General features: G+C 36.6%; 1 protein-coding gene and 1 long non-coding RNA gene across 6 annotated transcripts in view; one reads left to right on the forward strand and one right to left on the reverse strand.

The window, feature by feature from the left end:
- Positions 1-20,191, forward strand: part of LOC123383875 — a 123,932-nt gene that overhangs the window by 99,689 nt on the left and 4,052 nt on the right. Inside the window, exons 5-7 of the long non-coding RNA XR_006594208.1 lie at positions 1,009-1,072; positions 4,629-4,675; positions 19,687-19,738. This is a non-coding gene — a long non-coding RNA (uncharacterized LOC123383875). The remainder of the gene's footprint in view (positions 1-1,008; positions 1,073-4,628; positions 4,676-19,686; positions 19,739-20,191) is intronic.
- HEPACAM2 (HEPACAM family member 2) overlaps positions 1-20,191 on the reverse strand; it is a 42,615-nt gene that overhangs the window by 5,100 nt on the left and 17,324 nt on the right. For all 5 annotated transcript variants that reach the window (XM_045052377.1, XM_045052379.1, XM_045052378.1 and 2 more), the window contains 5 exons: positions 14,966-15,262; positions 4,364-4,489; positions 4,250-4,274; positions 4,121-4,158; positions 2,715-2,788 (listed from right to left, as the gene is read on the reverse strand). In XM_045052377.1, the coding sequence (XP_044908312.1) occupies positions 2,715-2,788; positions 4,121-4,158; positions 4,250-4,274; positions 4,364-4,489; positions 14,966-15,262 (560 nt within the window). The remainder of the gene's footprint in view (positions 1-2,714; positions 2,789-4,120; positions 4,159-4,249; positions 4,275-4,363; positions 4,490-14,965; positions 15,263-20,191) is intronic.

The raw sequence follows: 20,191 nt of genomic DNA on the forward strand, positions 1-20,191 counted from the left end.
GTCCACTTATACATGGATATTTTTCAATAAATACAGGACAATACTATAAATATATTTTTTCTTCCTTATGATTTTCTTAACATTTCTTCTTCTTTTTTTATGTTTATTTTTTTTTTTTATTTTTGAGAGAGTGAGAGAGAGAGAGAGAGAGAGAGCAAGTGGGGGAGGGGCAGAGTGAGAGGGGGACAGAGGGTCCGAAGCAGGCTCTGTGCTGACAGCAGACAGCCTGATGCAGGGCTTGAACTCACAAACCGCGAGATCATGACCTGATCTGAAGTCAGACACTTAACTGACTGGAACCACCCAACATTTTCTTTTCTCTAGTTTATTTTATTGTAAGAATACAGTATATAAGACAACTATGCATTAACCGACTGTTGATGTTATTGGTAAGACTGTTGGTCAACAGTAGGCTATTAGTAGTTAAGTTTGGGGGGAGTCAAAAGTTACAGGCAGATTTTTGACTGGGTAGGGTTGGCACCCCTAACCCCCATGATGTTCAAGGGTCAAGTGTACTTGAGATCAACTCTTGATTTTCTTTGGTATGGGGGTGTCCAGGACCTATGATAAAAGCAATCTATAGATAATAACTAACTTACTTACCTAAGTTAATATTAGAGCTGGCAACAAGTAATAAATTTGTTCCTTTCATACCCTTGCTTTCTGTCCAATTCCTCAAAGAGGTGCTAAACGGACAGCAAAATTCCAGCAAGCAGAGAGAGGAGGAGGAGTCCATGTGTACGTGTGCCACAACAAGCCAAGAGATTATTCTCATTTTTAAAAACCCCAAAAGTTAGTAATTGAGTTTATTTCCCTTCTTAACTTCAATTTTGATATCTTGGTTTTAATATTATTTTTCCCTTTCTTCTCAAAGCCATTGCATTTGGCTGCTAATCTTTACACAGAACCACCATGCCAGCTTCTTCCCACATAGGTTCTCCTACACGTGTCCTGCTGCTCATGCTTTTCTTTCTGTTGTCGGTGTTGATTTCTCACTTTTTCCCAAAGCACCTGGCACCAGCAGTTGAAGAACCTTCACTGATTCCTCAGGAATTTTCGGCTTTGAAGATTGGTATGGCTCCAAATTACATTATTGTACTTATGACAGAAATAAGTGGGGCTTTTGATATGTACTCAAAGTGTTCATTTCTCTGCCCCATGTTCTTAGGGATTATAGTATTTTGGGCAAGTAGAGGTCCTCTGAAATAACATCTTGAAACCGAGTACTGATTAATCACAGGCTAAATTTTAAGTTTTTTACATAGATTTCACTCCTTTCTAATGAATTCCTAGGAATAAAAACTGCATTGTTTTATTAATTAAAATTTTTTTAATGTTTTATTTATTTTTGAGGAGAGAGAGAGAGAGAGAGAGAGAGAGAGAGAGTGCAAGTGAGGGAGGGGCAGAGAGTGAGGGAGACACAATCTGAAGCAGACTCCAGGTTCTGAGCTGTCAGCACAGAGCGCAATGCGGGGTGGAACTCACCAGTGATCATGACCCGAACCGAATTTGGCCGCTTAACCGACAGCCATTCAGGCACCCCCAAACTGCATTATTTTAAATAAAGAAACTCCCAGCTTCAAAAATTCAATTCTAAGCCTTATTAGCTCTTCAGTTTCCTGCTTTCCTACTTAAAAGCCACACCTGAGAGGGGTGCTTTCTGCTGTGGTGAGAAGCTGTTTGAAATAATTGATCTACAAATATTTATTTTTGTCTTTTTGGTTGTAGAAGTGAAAGGTGAGTCAATGCTGTCTGAGACTGAATAGGGCAGTGCAAAGCTTTGTGATGATGTGGGAGCTGGTGCTGCCGACTTGCCCTCAGAAGGATGAAATCCAATCAGTCTCCCTCTATTACTCACATGGCATTTGTGAAATAAAGTCGGTGGCTAGGAAAATTACTGGATGAACCTTACACATTGATAGAATTCACTGAACAGGTGGGGTAACTAATCCCTAATGACAAATAGGTCTTTAAGAAGAAAAAAAAAAGGAAAATGCCCAAAGCAAGTAGTCTGTTTATGGTCCCTTCCCTAAGTGAACTATTATAGGGGAACTCAGAAGCAGAGGCCCTACAAAAGTCTATAAAAATGTTAATGAGCTGATTAGTTTAGAGAACATTCTTTATGTCTGTTAAACAAAACTGATTGTTTTAAAAGATCTTGTCTTTGCACACTGAAAAACAAAATGTTTCAACAGTGTAAAAGCTCCCCTTCTTGCATCGCAGGCAACTTTAGGATAAAAGTAAAGATGTGCACTTGCATAATTTGGGTTTACATAGTACCTTTCTTCTGAACAGCATAAGGGTATGATCAATTGTCTCCGCAAAACATGAGGGGAAGTGAAGAAAAAACTGAGGTATAGACAGAGAGTTCAGTGAAGTGACAGGCTGTAGCCATGAAGGTGATGCAAAATGATTTAAATCAGGGTCCCTGATTCCCTATTTGTTCGGTTCTCTTGAACTTCAACCTAGCTGGTTTTCTCTTCACTGAGCTTACCAGGTAAAGAATGTTTACGAATTAGTGTAACTTCCTAATTCGTGTTAGCCTTATTTATAAAGGCCACAAAAGATGCTTTAGCTCCTCAGATCCAACAACATCTTTCTTTACGGAGCGAGCAAACTCTGCTGAAGGTAGTGCAACCACTTGACCACACTGCCCAAGCACTTAAGTGAGTGCTGCTTACACCTCTGGTTAATCAGCCATTAGGAAAACCAACCCTGAGAACACCAGCAGCATCTGGAAAAGCAACAAATTCATATATTCCGAAGTCTTCCAGAGCATCTTCATGGCCTGAAATGTAAAACAAATACTACTTACAAATCAAATACCTCCATCTGCTATTGTAGTTTTTTTTTTAAGACTTTGTAAGACTTACCGTTATTGTTTGTTTCAAGTGATATGTGTATAAAACCAATTTAACATTTCCTAATTCCCTGTGGTCATATTGTCAACTAAGCAGTGTTGGAAGTCACTCATTCTGAAGCTGAGAACTGGAATTGAATTGGGACAATTATTCTTAAAGCCTGATGTGGGAATGGTGTATTATATAGTCAAATAAACACACGTGGGCAGTTTTGTCCTTTGTAACTAACTCAGAGAGTTAGCACACCAAGGCTTCAGCCTGGGAATCACAGCATCTCTTAGTCTACACATAGTATTTATTACACCCTGTCAGATCTAAAATAGAGACCACCAGAACTACTAATATCAATGTATATTATTCATTTTAAATTATTATATATAATGTACTATTGTAGCTGCCCATACGTACAAAATATAATGCAGTATAATATCAAAATCACCCAAACTATCATCTGTAAAATGATGGGAGTGGGGTGGTTGGGAGGAACCAGATGGTCTCTGGGGCTTGATAAGAGGATGCAGACCCACATTCACTAAGCATCCTGGTATATTAGGCACTCCACCTACATCATTGTATTTAATTCTCCTCGTGGCCCTGGTGGAGGGAGGGGGCAGTAATTACCTCCATTATATAGATGAGGAAAGTTGAGGTCAGCAAAAATTAGTTAATTTTCCCAAGGTGACATTGGGAAAAAGTGGCATACAGGGCACTGAAACCCAGCATCATGTGACTCCAAGGCCTGGAGGGTAGCCCCATTCTTAATTTACAACAACTCAGTAGGGAATCAATAGTGAAGGGCAATAAGGGGGCCAGCTGGGGACAAAGAAGCAGCAAACCTGCCAAACCTCCCTGCCCACTGCTCCTGGGGAGGGAGCTGCCAGCATTGTCCCTGCTTTAGGAATGAATGAAGTGAGAGGGTCTTGGGCATTTTCAAAATAATAAAAGGATCAATAAATTACGATTCAGAAGAACTCAGTGATGGTGGGCAAGTGACTTAATCTCTGAGCCTTGGTTCTCTAGCTTATAAAATGGAGTTCAGTGCCTTTCAGGTTTATTTTACAGATTTGTATGACTTACAGTAAAACCAATTCAAGGGATAGCACTTTGTAAAATGAGTTAAGGGATTGTTTGCATTATAGCAGTTCATACCTTGTATGAATTCTAGTACATCAATAGTACATTATATATAGTAATTAAAATGAGCAATATTAATTAATATACATTAACATTACATTAGTCCCTTTCAGCATAGCCATTACCTGAAAATGTTTGAGCTTTCCTGTATTCTGTTTCTGGTCTGAAAAGACAAAGAGGCATTTCTGTTACTGATAATAACTGAGGAAAAGGCATTCAAGAAAAAATTATATTTGTAGAAATGTATGTATTACCTGCCTTCTAGCTTCTGTTTTATAACTAAAACCAAGAGGAAAAAAAACACAGTAAGGTAATTTTTAGCACATATATAAAACCATTTGTAAATTTTCTTTCTAATTTTAACCTACCTTTATAGGGTTGATATTTTTTCCATAGGAAGAGAAGACACATGGATATAATTAAAAAGAGTGATATTCCGGTTATGCTTGCTAAAGGGGACAATGATTTCCCCTTTTGTGCAAGCTTCTCGAGTCCTAAATAAAAAGACATATTTTAAATATTTTTATTAAAGATCAATAATAAATTACTATATGGTTTGACTTTTTTATGCTTTACCTGGGGACATTACTGCATCTGTATATTATATATTACTTATTTTATGTTTATATGTAGAGAGAAAGAGAGAGAGAGAGAGAACATGAGAGAGCGGGAGTGAGCAGGTGAGTGAGAATGAGAAAGACCAAACAGAAGGAATGCACTTATTTTAGGACACACAGCGATTTGATCACAATGGCCTAAATTTGCTAAGGATATTTGTGATTGGAAATGTGGTAAGCTGCCCAGGATACAACTGATGTGTTGAAATAGATGTCGTATATAGCTTATGTCATACTTTCCAATAGTGTTCACCACCATTTAACCATTTAACTTTGATCTCATTGTATCAAATATCCCCAGATGCTGAGTGGTTCTCTCTCTTTCCTTTTGTCTCACTCTTATATAAACCAGGTACATGGATTTCCTAGGCAGGTGGTATGTGATTTTTGATTCTAGATCTAGACTAGAACACCAAAAACTTATTAGAAAGATTATTTTTCCTTATTTTCTCTCTTAAGAATTTATATTCTCCCACTGTTGGAAAGCTGGCCTTTTTAGTTTGGAACTACTTTAGCATTTGGGTGGTCTCTTTGTGAGGTCTGAGCCTTTCTTCAGTTACTCTGCTCCTACCTCACAGGTTTGTTGTTTCTAAAGAGCTGGGCAACTTCGGGTGAGCCACTTGACTGATGGCCTTGATTCTCACACTAGTGAAATGAGGTTAGAGTGAGAGGCCTTTAAGTTTTGTTGTTTCTCTAATATTCTAGAATTTGGAGCAGCCAGAGAGTCTTATATGAAGTGTATTATGTAAATAGGACACTATCCAGTGGCCTACCAGTCATTGAGTCTCAAAAAAATGTATTCACATATATACATACAAAAATTACAAATTTTAATGGTATAAAGGAAGTGTAGCACATAACTTAGAAATAATTATAAAATATGCAATACTCTTTACTGTTAATTACACATAGCTGATTCTCAGGAAATGCATTTGTTGCTTTTTGCTAAACTTATATTTTCCATCTATGGGTTAAATTCAACCATATTTGAAAAAATTAGACTTTAAATAACTACTATGATTGCTATGTAATTGAACAAAGAAATAGGTTACATCATAAATGAACAAGTTTAGTTTTAATATGAATGTTGGTTGATATTTAGTGTGATGAAAAGGAAATGACAGCCTACATTGGAACTTCATTCATTCATCAATCATGTGAATAACTGCTGGACTGAATAATAGTTTTTGATGCTGGAAGAATATTTCCTCAATTTTTTGTGCCATAGATAATGTGATGGCTATGGACATAATATACTCTTAAATTTATTTGGCATTGTTATTTTCTCCATCACTTTCTCTTTTTTTGTCTTTTTTTATTTCAGAGAAAGAGAGAGAGTACATGTGGGAGAAAGAGGGAGAGGGAGAATGTTAAGCAGGTTCCATGCCTGACTCAGGGCTCGATCTCATGACCATGAAATCATGACCTGAGCTGAAATCAAGAGTCGGACACTCAACTGAGTGAGCCACACTGGCACCCCTCTCCATCACTTTCTTAAGTGTAGACAATCTTACTATAGAACAACACATCCAGTGAGTTTTTTATAAGTAGTATTTTCATGATTAAGAAATTATTATATTATAAAATTATAATATTTTATAATTTTCATTGAGATTTCTTAAAAAAAATTTTTTTTAATGTTTATTTATTTCTGAGATAGAGAGAGACAGAGTGTGATCGAGAGAGGGAGACAGAGAATCTGAAGCAGGCTCCAGGCTCTCAGCTGTCAGCACAGAGCCCGACACGGGGCTCGAGCTCACAAACCACGAGATCATGACCTGAGCTGAAGTCGGCTGCTCAACCAACTGAGCCACCCAGGCACCCCTTCACTGAGATTTCTTATTTGACCTATGGGCTATTTAGAAAACATGTTGCTTTATTTATTTAAGTTGGGAATTTTTCTAGTTTTGTTTTCTGTTATTGATTTTTAGTTGAAGTCTACTCTAGAGGACAGACCCTGTTTGATTTCAATCTTTTGAATACCAAGATTTTAGAAAGATGACCATATACATGGTCATATGAAAAGAGGGTATATTCTACAGTTGTTGTATGTTATATTCTATATTAATTCAATTAGGTCAGATTATTTTTCTCTATTCCTACTAAGTTTTTGCCTGTTTGTTCTATTAGTTACCAAGAGATGTACGCTAAAATCTCCTACTCTGATTATGGATTTTTCTACTTTGTTAATTTTTGCTATTTATTAGATACACTTTGAAGCACTGCTAGTAGATGCATACAAGTTCAGAATGCTTACATCCTCCTGCTGGAGAGACCACTTTACTCTTTTTTTTTTTATTAAAAAATTTTTTTAATGATTTTATTTATTTTTGAAGGAGAGAAAGAGACAGCATGAGCGGGGGAGGAGCAGAGAGGGAGGGAGACACAGAATCCGAAGCAGGCTCCAGGCTCTGAGCCATCAGCACAGAGCCCAATGTGGGGCTCAAACCCACAAACTGTGAGATCATGACCTGAACCGAAGTCGGACGCTCAACTGACAGCCACCCAGGTGCCTCGAGAGACCACTTTATTCTTATGAAATGTCCACTTTTTTAATCTAAAGTATTACTTCTTGTCTCAAAAAATTTATCCAATTCTTACATAATTTGTCTGATAATAGTAGTGGTATATCAGCTTTCTTTTGGCTATTTGTATGGTTTATTTGTTCATCCTTTTCCTCTCAATCTTTCAGTATCCTTATGTATATGATGTGTATCTTATAATCATCAAATAGTAATTTTTGCATTGAATAGTATTTTTTAAGTTTATTTATTTATTTATTGAGAGAGTATGAGTGGGGGATGGGAAGAGAGAGAGAGGGAGAGAGAGAATCCCAAGTAGGCTCCACACTGTCAGCACAGAGCTGGATGTGGGGCTCAATCTCACAAATCAGGAGACTGTGACCTGAGCTGAAATCAGGCGTTTAACCTACTGAGCCACCCAGGTGCTCCTGAATAGTATTTTGTAATCCAGTTTGACAATTTTTGTCTTTTAGTTGGAATATTTAGTACCTTAATATTTAATGAAATTATTAATATATTTTGTTTTAGATCTACAATCTTATTATTTTTTCTATATTTCCTCCATTTTTGTCTCTCTTATCTTCATTTGGATTAATCAGGACTTCATTTTATTTCTCTTTTCCTCTCTAGTTGCTTGTTGGTTATACATTTTTTCTTTGTGTCTTAGACTTTGAAGATGAAAAAAAACTAACTAAAATTAATACTTTTACTGCTTACCACTTCCACTGGCCTCCAAAGTACAAGAATAAGTTCCATATAAAAGATGGGACAGCTAACACTCAGGATACACAAAGTTGAACTCAATAATGTCTGACTATAGTTCTATGCTCTTTCCATCACTTCTACCTGAATGTTATATGAGAAACAGCAATCCTTCCACCATTAAGCTCAAATCTCTTCAGTTCTACCAACGAAATTATAACTAATAAGTCAAATCCTTTTTCTGCATGATTTTTCTGTCACATCTCCCCTAATCAAAATCCCTGAATGGTTTTATTGTTCTTTGTGTGATTGATTTCCACATTCTCTATTATCCTAGAGGTAGAATTTTAGAAACTCAACAAAAGCTAATCTGTTTTACTTCCAAAATATAAATTTGGAAGAACCCATACTCTTGTGTCATTGTCAGTAAGATAAAGGCAAATAGAATACTCTCTTGAAAAACCAGCAGGGATAGAAAAGCAAAGTAATAAGGGTGAAATACTAAATATAGAATATGATTTGGGCACCACTTTTAGCAAGTGAATTCTCTATTTCTTTGTTTAATTTAATTAATTTTTTTTTTGAGAGAGAGAGTTGAGAGGGGAAGACGGGTGGGGAGAGAGAGAGAGAGAGAGAGAGAGAGAGAGAGAGAGAGAGAGAGAATCTTAAGCAGGCTCCCTGCTCAGCATGGAGCCGGACACAGGACTCGATTTCCCGACCCTGGGGGATTTTGACCTGAGCCGAAATCTGGAGTCGGATGCTCAACCAACTGAGCCACCCAGGTTCCCTTCTATTTCTTCATTCTAGATCATATATTAAAATCAAAACTAGCCAATTTTCAGATATGCACAATTAAATGTATAATCATCATATGTAATTAAAACCAAATGTACATTTGTTTCCCATTTATTTGGTAGAGATGTATCATATCACTAAAATGTAAATAATTTTAAAAATTAAAGTACCATTTATAGGTACAGATAAAGAAATAGTCTCCAAGAAACTAAAATATTTGGTACAGTAAGTCATAACTAAGACTGGAACATAGGTTTTTTTCTGACTGCAAGTTCATTTTTTTCCTATTAATCTATAGTCAAAGAGTGGTTTTGTAATGGCAGGTAGGCTCCTATATAATCACTTTTACCTTCCACCTTTTCTAACACCAGACTTGATGTGTTTCAGCTGTTTCACTTCTTGATAGATTGTCTTCACCAAAATTCCACTAACCCCTCAAAAAAGTATTGAATGCTGATTTATTCTTCTCAAGCTTCTGTTACATGCTTTATACCATGAGAAAAACCGCAGGAAAATATTTTAGTATAGTCTTTGCTGTTTTTACCCCCTTAATCTTGAAAATATGCTAATAATTATTATTTCCAAGTACTTCTCATTCTAATGGTGACGTTACACTCTTGAATACATAAGCTCTTTGCCAGGCACTTCCATGATTCTGAAGCCTGGCAGTTAGTTTAACATACAATGATTAGATGTCTTACATTTGGATAAGACATCTCCTTTCGTCTCCTTCATTTTTAACTTTTTGTCCTTTTTGATTTGTGTTTCCTAAAATGATCGAATTTGCACATTCTGTCCTTCAGAGGATCCCACTTAGTCCCTTTACCATTACTTCCTTATCTCTTTAGATTCCTTCCTTATTGTCCTCTTGCCTCTTTTCCCTTTAGCTCTGTTAGCCCTACATCAGAGAACCACCCTATAGTGGCCAATGTCTGTCACCCCAAAACCTTGGCTATGGCAAATCCTTTCCCTGGAAAAAGAGGAATAACATAGTCCCTTTTCTCAGAACAAATGATATTCCCTGTTAGGCCTCCTTCTCCTCTAGAGCATCCTGACTATCTCTTGACACTGATTCTCCATCCCAGAACTTGAAATTTACTTCCTTTCACAAAATAAAAAATGCCAAATATGTCAAGGATCAAATCAAGGGGCGTAGTTGCTGTAGTCTCAGTTCTAGGCAAGTGTGTCTTGGAGAGATGTACTTCTGAAACCCCCACTTGAAAGTAAGGCAGCAGATAAATTCTGATCCTATTGCTACAGAGAATGTATAGGAATTCTGAATGTAGTTCTAGACACTTGCAGGAGCCCCATTCTTTCTTTTAGAGAGCTTCCTACCGTTTAGCTCATAGCATGCCATTCTCTTCATTATTTAAATATGATTGACTCATTTACCAAAGCCCTACTGCAAATGCTATTTGCCCCCTCCTTAGGCAAACAAATAAAATGAAATAACATAATTAAGTGCAAATATGGGCAAGAGGTGTGGTTTCCATGGCATCACAGCCCTGCTGTTTGAGAGACTGCACCCAGAATAGGGCAGCCATATGCCACCAGTCTGCTCGTCCATTCCGAGATCAGAATGGAGTTCTGAGATCTCTCCCAGACAGTCTGCTTGCTGATTATGAGAGCTGATTCCTGTCCCTATAGAGATGAAAGCCCCATATTGGGGAGGGTGCTGTTTCTATACTCTTCCATGGCTCCACCTGACTGACACAGTTATTCTGTGCTAAAAGCTCATGGGGATGTCTAAGTTCTTAGGGTCTGGATGTCAGGGCTGTAGTTCTATCTTAGCTGTTTTCTCCAGTGGCCCAAAGTGAAATATGTCTCCTTAAGATCTTAACATGAGAGAAGTTTCTAGGTAGAAGAAATTAGTCAATTCATTTTCCTACTTTGGATCGTTTTCCTATTCTCTTCTGTATGAAATGATGTACAATAGAAATAAATATAAAAAAAATGATAGGGACACTTGGGTGACTCAGTTAAGCGTCAGACTTTGCTTCAGGTCATGATCTCATGGTTTATGAGTTCAAGCCCCACATTGAGCTCCATGCTGGTGGTACAGAGCCTGCTTGGGATTCTCTCTCTCTCCTCCCTCTCTGCCCCTCCCCCACGTGTGCGCACGTGCGTTCTCTTTCTCTCTCAAAGTGATAGATTTCTCAGGATCACATACAAATTCAAGACATTTCTATTATATCTAAATTCTGAATTATAGCCATGTGGTTCTTGGGAATTCTAATAATTTATATATTTGAATATCTTCATTAAGTGTGAACACTTGAATTCTCATCATAAACTTTCATTTTATATATATTGCATGTCACAATAGTAGTTTAGACCCCATTAAAATTGTAAATCATGGACATCTGCATTCAAGGAAGTCCTTAATCAAAGAAATAAAATCATTTATTTTTCAAATACAAATGCTAATGTATTATTTTAATTGCTATTGTTTCCTTGAAACTTATATTCTAGATATTATTTTTAGTTACAGGTATTTCATAATTTCTCATTAATATGAAAGCATATACATGTCATGGACAAACCAGAGTATCTCTTTGTATATAGCACAAAGTTAGTTAAGGTGATGAGAAAATATACACTATCCTGGATATGTGGTATGCGTTCTAGAAAGACCATAGTCTTACTGATACTCTCAGTCAAGAATGTCAAGGGAGGCAGTTTATATAATGATTAAAACAAGGGCTTTGAATTCAGATATTATTTTATGACTTACTAGCTGTGTGACCTTGCCCATTGTCCCTGTTTTCTGTAGTATATCTCCACTGAGACAGAAAGGTCAATTAATGTCTCAAATTAGATGTGAATCATAGCCCCGAGGTAGAAGGCACCATCTGGAGTCAAACATCACTTTCTCTGGCCTTCCTCTCCCCAACTGAAAGTCTCCAATAAAACTTTTGATTCTTTCCTGACCTTGTTATTTTCTTTCCTTATTTGTGATCTTGGAGTCATCTTTGACTCCTTTGTCCATTGCCCTCCACAGCTTTTTGCTGAAACTTTTTGGTTGGCCACCATGTTATGTGCCTCACTAAAAACAAAAACGTTCATCTCTTTCTTAGTACCAGACTCTGGTTACACCAAACACAACTTGGCTCTGAAAATATCTCAGAGGCAGGTATCTTAGCCCTCAAAATTCTCTACAGATCTTAACATGGATTGCTTCTCAGAGTGTATGATCAGTAAGTGCTCAAATGGTAGTTACAAGTGATGTTCATTTTTTCACTGTAGGTTAGTGTATATTTAATCTCCATTGCGGAGATTCATTAATTTGGAAAACTTAAAAAAAAATCAAATACTTAAAACACATCAATACTACTCATTTTCTTTGGCATTTGTTGCTGTTTGAGTTAAAGTTCTGTGGACATATAGGAGTTGAAAAATAGCTCTAAAAACCACAAAAAGGTCACTAATGTTGACAACTCTGAATCCCTCTGAAAAATAAGCACCTGCTCTTCTTATTTACTATAATAACAAATACCTGGTCTTTGTACAGGTCAAACAGGTTTTTTATATTTTGCAAAAGACAATTATTTGATATAAAGACTGTAGCTGTCTTTGGGCATCAGTAATAAGATCTTAATCAAATATTGGGGGCTTCTGATATTATGAAAATACCTTAGCCAAATATTAATGGAGAAAGTTCAGGCAGTGTGAAAGTTGTCAATGTGGTATACAACTACATATTGGAGCTATGTTTTCATTTGCAATGAGCATAAGGAACAAGTCTAAGATGACACCCAGATTGCTAGTCAACTACTTTATATGCTTAATTATGGCTTGCTTTAAAATTATGTTTTGGTCAGCCACTGAGGTTAAGAGCTGGTTAATCCTAATAAATTTTAATAAAATAGAAAGCAAACGATGCACCTTAGCTGTTCATATGCCTGCTGTGTATATTAAGCTGTGGTCATTTTGTTAGCAGGATTTTTTTTAGTTGGCATTCTCAATGCCTACCCCAGTATTTGGCCAATATTAGGTGCTAAATAATGAATAAATGAGCGTCAGATTTAGAGCACCCTAAACACAGATACGCTTTGGGGAGCTATAAAGGAAATATATTATTATCTACTTCCCAAATGACACATAACTCAGGTAAAAATTCTAGAGCTGCATTGCCCAATATGGTAGCCACCAGATACACGTGGCTATTTAATTTATTTATAATTTAAAATAAAATTTAAATATCTAATAAATAACATAAATTCAGTTCCTCAGTTGCAGAGCTAAATTTAAATGCTCAAAAGCCACTGAAGCCTGCTTCTGATTCTGTGTCTCCCTCTCTCCCTGCCACTGTCCCACTCATGCTCTGTCTTTCCTTCTCTCAAAAATAAAAGTAAACATTAAAAAAAATTAAATGCTCAAAAACCAAATGAAGGTAGTGGCTACCATCCTGGCTAGTGCAGATCAAATATTTCCTTCACTGCAAAAATTTCTATTGGATAATACTTTTCTAGACAGTGTGGCATTTTCTTCACATAAAAAAATAAAACTTCACCATGACAGTTATACAAATTCCAATATATTCAGGTGATTTCACAAATATGAATACATTCAACTTTAAGGAATCATGGAGGGATTCTATCCACTATGCATTTCTTTATCAATTTGTAGTTTGTTATAGTCTTAGAATTCTTGGTGGCTTTTTAATAAGCTCAAAAGACTATAGGGGAAAAAGAAACACCTTAAACACATAATTGCCACACTTGTGCTTGTTTAATATTCAGATTCCTAGATCCTACCTTCAAGGTCCTGACCCAATAGGTCTGAGGTGTCTTAATGAAAATACATCATTAGACCTCCCCAGGTGATTTTGATGCGCATGGCCCAATAGCTACATACTAAAACATTTAGCCTAAGAATTATAAGGATTATATTCTTGCTTCATTTATTCAACAAAATGTATTAACTCTTTCTATATCATGGGCCCTAATGTAGACACAAGGGCTGTAAAGACAGAGAAAGAGAAGATATCAATTGAGAAACTATTGTTTGGTGTTACCTTTTGCTCACTTGTTCCTACACCACTAATAGGCACCCTAGCCACCCATCCCTGCCCAAGCCTGCTGTCAGGTGTTCCCCAGGTGGATACTGACTTGTCTTTATGTGCAAAGCTGAGTCCAGGAAGGACTTGATAGTAGCAGTAGAAGTAGTAGAGGAAGAAGCAAAAGGAGAAAAAGGTGGGGGATGAGGACAAGGTGGAAGAGGGGGATGAGGAGGAGGAAAGGGAGAGGGAGAGGAGAAGAAATTCAGGAAAGAAGGAGAAGGAATAAGGAGAGAATAAAATGGGTTTAAGAGGTAGGTAGGAAGGAGAATGGACAAACTTGGTGATGGGATGCTGGGCACAGCAATAAGCAAGAGAAAGGGGTCTGGAGTGACATTTAGCTTTCTGGTTTAGGTTGGTAGACAGCAGGGCCATTCACTTAAACAGGGAATACAGAAATAATAGTTATTTGGGGGAAAGAAGATGGTTCAGTTTTGGTATGTTGGACTTATACACTGCCTCTGGTATTTCAAATTGGAGATAATCAGAAGGTAACTGAGTATACAGTTTTAGAGCTTTAAAGATATAGATTTTGGATGTACCAGTGTTATATGAAACCATGGGAGTGAAGGAAATCATATAGGAAAATAAAATTATATTACAGAGAAGAGAAGCCTTAAAAGGATGGGAATTTGACAAGCATACATTTTTGGGCAGTGATATTTAACTTTTTGTGGATCAATAAGCTTTCTGAAAAATCAGATTTTTCTGAAGAATTTAGAATTAATTCTAAAGAATGTCAAATTTCACAGACCTACAAAATTTGTAGTTTCCAAGGTGTTGAGACCCTTGTTGAGAACTTCCACAGATTGCAGGTGTTTAAGTGATAAAAGAGGAAGGGAGGCCCATGAAAGACAATGAGAAGAGGAGTCAAATTAGATAGTAGGAAAACCGGATTTCCAACTCACTGAGATTTATTCACCTGAGCTAATGCAATAGCAGATATAAACCCAGTTTAAATGAGTAAACTGCTTCTCTTATGTTCCTGTTTGTAAAATCAAGAGCATAAATGCATATTTAGAGTCATTTATTGAATTCCCTTTTTCTTCATAGTCCTTGAGAGTTAACAATTGAATTCCCCCTCCATTATGTTTTGGGTTTTCTTTCTTTGACTCATAGAAGCCATGGATTAGTTTACTCAGGAAAGAGAGTTTCTTAGCGTTTATCAACAATCCACAATGGCTTTCTCTTCCACACAGGTACAAAATTGGACTATTAGAAGGCAAGCATGCATTTGTGTTTCCTTGGGATCCTTGCCTTTTATGTCACACTTACCTACAGAAGTGATGATGACTGTGAAATGAGCTTCATCTCGCCGTCCAGTTACATTGTTGTAAGCACAGCACACATAATCAGTTGGCTTCTGGGCTACTTTCTCAGATGTAACTTCCAAGCGAGGTCCATGCTTGATGACATATGTTGTATTGTCAGTCCTCCGGATCCAGGAGTAGGTGTTGGGGGGGTAAGAATCAGCAGAACAGTAAAACAAGATGGCTTCTCCAGTGTCAACAGTAAACACTTCCCCTACTTTTAGCCCTTTGTCAGAATTAACTTGAAGTCCATAAGGTCCATCTGCATTAATTGAAAAAGGAAATAAAGGGGTGGCATAAATAATCACAATATAGTTATAGAATTTTGGAGAGCTTAGCAGCATTTTACTTTCTATGAAAGTCTTCATGTTCAACTTGGCAGATAGATCCTCATTTAGATTCCCAATAAATCATGAGGACCTAAAAATGTGTTATTCTGATATCCACAAAAATGGAAATTATTTGAGGTGTGATTGAACTTATCTGATATAGTGAAAGGCTTGAAACTTAGTGTGTAATTTCAGAGACACTGCCATCATAACTGTCATGCTAAGTTTTGAGTATTGGTACGTCTACAATCATGTTAGACAAGTTCCATCTTTCTTAAAACAGAGTTGCACTTGAAAGCACTTTGAAAAACAGATTATGGCCATTATTTTCTCATTGACAGCCATATTTTGAGTATTATCTGTTTTTATTCTCAATTCTAGGATAAGCCATGCAAATATTTATAAAATACATAGTTTCATATGGAGCACAAATTTGTGCAAATAGATACAGAAGTGTCCCATTAGCAGTTAAAGAATTTTAAATACTCCTCCCTGCAAACTAAGCTTAGAATTCTATTTGGAAAAATAATCTCTTTATTATTATTAACAAATATTCATTGAGCATCAGTAAACTATTTAGTCATGGATATCCCATGGTGTTTGTCCTTACTGCAATATTCTTGTAGCATTTTGCTATTTCTATGGCACCAGAATGGCTGCAGATAAAGACACATTTCCCATTGCTTTCTTCCAAAAATAAAGACAGATTTAAAAATTTTCCCAACTAGATAAGTTTTTCTTGTTCAGTCTAAATCCTGGCTTCTATTCTAAAAACTTCAAGGTTTAGGTATGATTATGTTCATTTTTCAGCTGGTCATAACCAATATTTATTGGCTACTTTCCATATAAAGGCACTTTAAGTACTTAGACTACCACATTTAATCTTTAAAGCGACTACATGAGGTAGATGTTATTCCCATTATAAGATGAAGGAAGAAACATTTAAAAAATTAATTTTCCCATGGTCACATAGCTATTATATAGCAGAGCTGGGATTCTGTAATATATGTATTTGATCATTCACATTACCTCCCCAAAAATGTATGTGGCATAATTTTCTGTATCAGAACAATTTCTTATTGTATAACTATATTATTAGTTCTATAATAAGTAATTATCTAATTACATATTAATTCTGTACTCATTTAATCAAGTAATAAATCAAAAAGTCCTGTTTGAGAGATATTGTTAGATGGTATATTTAATATATGAGAGAAAAAAAATGTGTAAGACACAGTTCTTACACTCAAGGAATTGGTAAACTAGAAAAGGCTGTGGGTGGTTTGCTCAGTAATAACCTAGTCTCAGAGTTCTGACTTTTTTTTCAATATTTATTTATTTAGATAGAGAGAGAGAGAAAGTGCAAGCAGGGGAGAAGCAGAGGTAGAGGGAGATAGAATCCCAAGCAGGCTCCATGATGCCAGTACAGAGCCTGATGCTGGGCTCAATCTCACCAATAGTGACCTGCACCGAAACCAAGAGTCAGTCGCTCAACCGAAGAGTCAGCCAGGTGCCCCAAGGTTCTGATTTTTTTTAAAAAATGTACTGACTATTCATCTCTCATTGTATGGAATAATATGATGTAATGATTATACAGTAGTCATTATCAGTTATCACTATATTTAATCCCGATTTTGTCAATTGTTAGTTACATGTTCTTCAGAAGTCATTTAAACTTTTAGATCTCACTTTTTTCACCTTTACTATGAAACACTGACTGGATGAATGGTTGACAAAGTTCTTTCTACCTTTGAAATACCTTTGAGTGATTAATGATATGCTAAAGCTATTTTGGATACTGACAAGCCAACCTCAAATTTGCGGATTCCCAGAGTGGTTCTCTATTATGTCAGCATTTTCTGACCAATCTATCATTGGAGAAACACATTTCCTAAGATAAAACAGGAACTGAAGATGCAAAACAATAAATTATATTTAGCTAGGAAACATGCACTTTACACATACTTGCTTCCTAAAGACACAGACATCTGAAGGAAACTTACAGGTTTATATATATATATATATATATATATATATATATATATACACACACTATATGAGATGATCCTGATTTCAGGAAGCGAACATAGAAGTATCTTCAAATTTGAAGTAATCATGAACAGGAGATGAATAATTAAAGTGAAGAGAAATGAATACCCTTTCCTGTAACTGTACTAGCTGTACTAGAACCCTGTCATTTCAGGCTATGATACAGTCTCAGGGGGGAAACCACTCTTTCAGAAGTGTGTGCTAAATGGAACCCTTTTATTCTGAATTCCGCTAAATGTAGGTTGTATAACGGAAATGAAAAGTTGTTTTCACTCACTCGACCAAAATCAATATTGAGATGTTACTGTGTGCCTAATATTGTTCTAGGCATTGATATGTTACTGTGTGCATAATATTGTTGTAGGCATTGCGGGGGCAATCTGAGGTGTGATAGCCCTGTGGCTATTCTCCCGGGCTCAGTGCAGCAACAGCATCCCCTTACATTGTCAGCATTGATAGAACATTAAAGAAGCAAAGACCACCAACTGGTGGGTATTGGTTATGCTTCATATTGTAGGAAACCAAGGGAAGGAAACAACTAAGGTTGGAACAGCAAGAGACCCAAGTCTGTGCACAAAAACTAAAGTCTGAAGAGCTTTTCTGTGAGCTGTGATAAAGAAGAGAAGTGTGGTCATAAAAATACAGCCATTCAGTTTAAGTCTCTGTTTTCACTGGCTTTCAGAGTTTATAGAATGTGACTATAAAAACAAATTGCTTGATAATTTGACACACATAAAAATGAGTGATAATCTTTTCAGTGTGCTGATGTTACTCGAAACTTTTTGAGAACTCCTCAATTGGAATTGCCTTAGGATCCTGCCACATAATGGAGTATTCTCAAAAATAGTAATTCTTGGGGCGCCTGGGTGGCTCAGTCAGTTAAGCATCCGACTTCGGCTCAGGTCATGATCTCACAGTCTGTGGGTTCAAGCCCCGCATCGGGCTGTGTGCTGACAGCTCAGAGCCTGGAGCCTGCTTCCGATTCTGTGTCTCCCTCTCTCTCTGCCCCTCCCCTGCTCATGCTCTGTCTCTCTCTGTCACAAAAATAAATAAAAACATTATAAAAAATTAAAAAAAAATAGTAATTCTTTCATTTTGTAGAGTGGACTCAATATGTAAAGGAAGTCCACTGTCAGAGCCAAGTGGTGAATAAGGTTGATTACCTAATTTAATAATATTGCTCTACTTTCAAATAAAATATGCTTATAAAGAAAGGAATCTTAGCATATCTTTCCTGTATGCATGTATATTTTGATTTTGCTACTTCCTCATTTGTTGGGTTTCATGATTGGCATAAACTTTTCTCCTCTGCCTTAATTAAATGCTATATCTGACTCTTCAGAGTTAGCCTCAAAATCCCTCAAACTCTTTCAGCCCCCATACAAACATTTCTTCCAGTTCCTGGAATCTAATACCTTGAACCATTTAAATTCCTTTCTTCTGATATGATTTATTAAAATGTAACATATTTTATCTGATTATACAAGAAATATATGTTCATTGCATAAAACCCTAAAATTCAGAGAATCATGAAGATGGAAAGAAAACTTATTTGTAATTTTACCATTCAAAGAATGAATATCCATATTTCAGTGTATGATTTTTAAATCTTCTTTTTTTAATTTTTTAAAGTTTATTTATTTATTTTGAGGGGGGGGGCAGAGACAGAATCCCAAGCAGGTTCCATGCTGTCTGTGTGCAGAGCTGGGGGTTCAAACTCATGAACCCATGAGATCATGACCTGAGCTGAGATTAAGAGTCAGACGCTTAAGTGACTGAGCCACCCAAAGCACCCCGATCTTTAAATCCTCTATACTTCTCTCTCTCTCTCTCTCTCTCTCTCTCTCTCACACACACACACACACACACACACACACACACACACACACACAGATTGCCTTTCTTTCTTTCTTTCTTTCTTTCTTTCTTTCTTTCTTTCTTTCTTTCTCTTGCACTCTGCACTCTTCACTCTTAGAATGTTTTTTCTTACTACACTATGATGTTATTTCCTTTTGAGCACTTCAGTCTGTCCATCTTTTACTGTGAGGTGTAGCCTAATACATTATTCATCAGAATGGGCAATCCAATTGAAGACATTTGGAGTGATTCAACCAGTGTGGCCTCTGACATTGAAAATGAAAGAAGGATAATTCTATTTTGACTTTGGATTATGGTTTAGTTTCTTGCCTGTGGCAGAGAACTCCCAGTAGAATTAAACCCTTTGCCTCAGAAATGGCTGTTTACTAAGTGACTTATAAAATCACATATCATCTGTTCTTTTTCACAATTTATGACTGGGCGGGAACAGTACCTAAATTTCCATCATGATGCTGCTTGCCACCCTGCTTGGGGAGCAGATGGTAAGTATTTACAGTGAATGACCTTTTTTTTTTTCCCTTTAATTTTTATCACTTAGAGTACTTCCCTGCAGCCGTGCCATATGTTGCACACAAAATACAGTGGTTACTGGGTTATTATTCACAACAGAGCTGGAGGGCATAGACATTTCATGAACTACAAGTAGGTATTTGTCTGAATTACTGACTTGACGTTATATTCCACCAAATCCAATACCAGGTTATGACATCATGACCTCATACATACATGGCCAATCTTGACAGGTTCTGTTATACTTTTTCTGCTAAAATAAAAAAATAACTCCTGCTTTCATGAAGGAAGCTGTCATAGAAACAGTGCCTTAAGAAAACAGAGTAGTAGATTCATACTGAAATTCTAAGTTATGATGTAGACCTCCATGGGAGAATTTTGCAATATGACATTTTTATTGAGGAACTTTTCTAAAGATCAGAAAC

This window comes from Felis catus, chromosome A2 (assembly GCF_018350175.1).
Source record: "Felis catus isolate Fca126 chromosome A2, F.catus_Fca126_mat1.0, whole genome shotgun sequence".
NCBI classification, from domain to species: domain Eukaryota; kingdom Metazoa; phylum Chordata; class Mammalia; order Carnivora; family Felidae; genus Felis; species Felis catus.